Genomic DNA, 597 nt, shown 5'->3' with positions numbered 1-597 from the left:
CAAAACAATGGGGCGTTTCCTTGTGAGACGATGGTTATGCAAGGGCACAGAATGGGGTTTGTAGTCTGAGTGTTGCAAGGGCCCCTGGAGGCTTTAAGATTACAGCGTTCCTGGGATCCAGACTGCTTTGGGGGGTTTCTGGGATCTGCTTTGGGAACTCTGCAGCTTAGTGATGCAAGTCACTACATGGAGGTGCAGAGTCAAGTATGAATTTGTGTTCAGAACAGTGTTTTCGTCCTTGACCCCTACTGCTAGCTTTACAGGTCCCCCTTGGTTTTTGTTTCCAGTCTGGAAACAGCAAAATAAACAAGAATCAAACTCTCCTCACTTCACTTCTCCCCTCCTAGGCGACAGCGCTATGACTCCCCGGACAGCTCTCCACCGAGGAGACTGCGGCACGACTCCCCAGACAAAGTGCTTCCAGGGCAGCAGCAGCATGACTCCCCAGACCTGTCCCCTCCCAGGCGACAGCGTCACGACTCTCCCGACGTCTCCCCACCAAGAAGGAAGCGTCACGACTCTCCCGACGTCTCCCCACCAAGAAGGAAGCGTCACGACTCCCCAGACGTCTCACAACCAAGAAGGAAGCGTCACGCC

General features: G+C 54.3%; 1 protein-coding gene across 1 annotated transcript in view; it reads left to right on the top strand.

Annotated features, from left to right (window-relative positions):
* Window positions 1–311: 311 nt before the first annotated feature.
* Window positions 312–597, top strand: part of BUD13 (BUD13 homolog (S. cerevisiae)) — a gene marked incomplete at its 5' end in the record, with an annotated part of 3,673 nt that continues 3,387 nt past the window's right edge. Inside the window, one exon of the mRNA XM_010078410.1 lies at window positions 312–594. Within this exon, the coding sequence (XP_010076712.1) occupies window positions 312–594 (283 nt within the window). The remainder of the gene's footprint in view (window positions 595–597) is intronic.

Source organism: Pterocles gutturalis, unplaced genomic scaffold (assembly GCF_000699245.1).
Source record: "Pterocles gutturalis isolate BGI_N339 unplaced genomic scaffold, ASM69924v1 scaffold198, whole genome shotgun sequence".
In the NCBI taxonomy this organism is placed as follows: domain Eukaryota; kingdom Metazoa; phylum Chordata; class Aves; order Pterocliformes; family Pteroclidae; genus Pterocles; species Pterocles gutturalis.
Note: the sequence above shows the minus strand (reverse complement) of the source record. Positions and strands in the feature narration are given on the sequence as shown.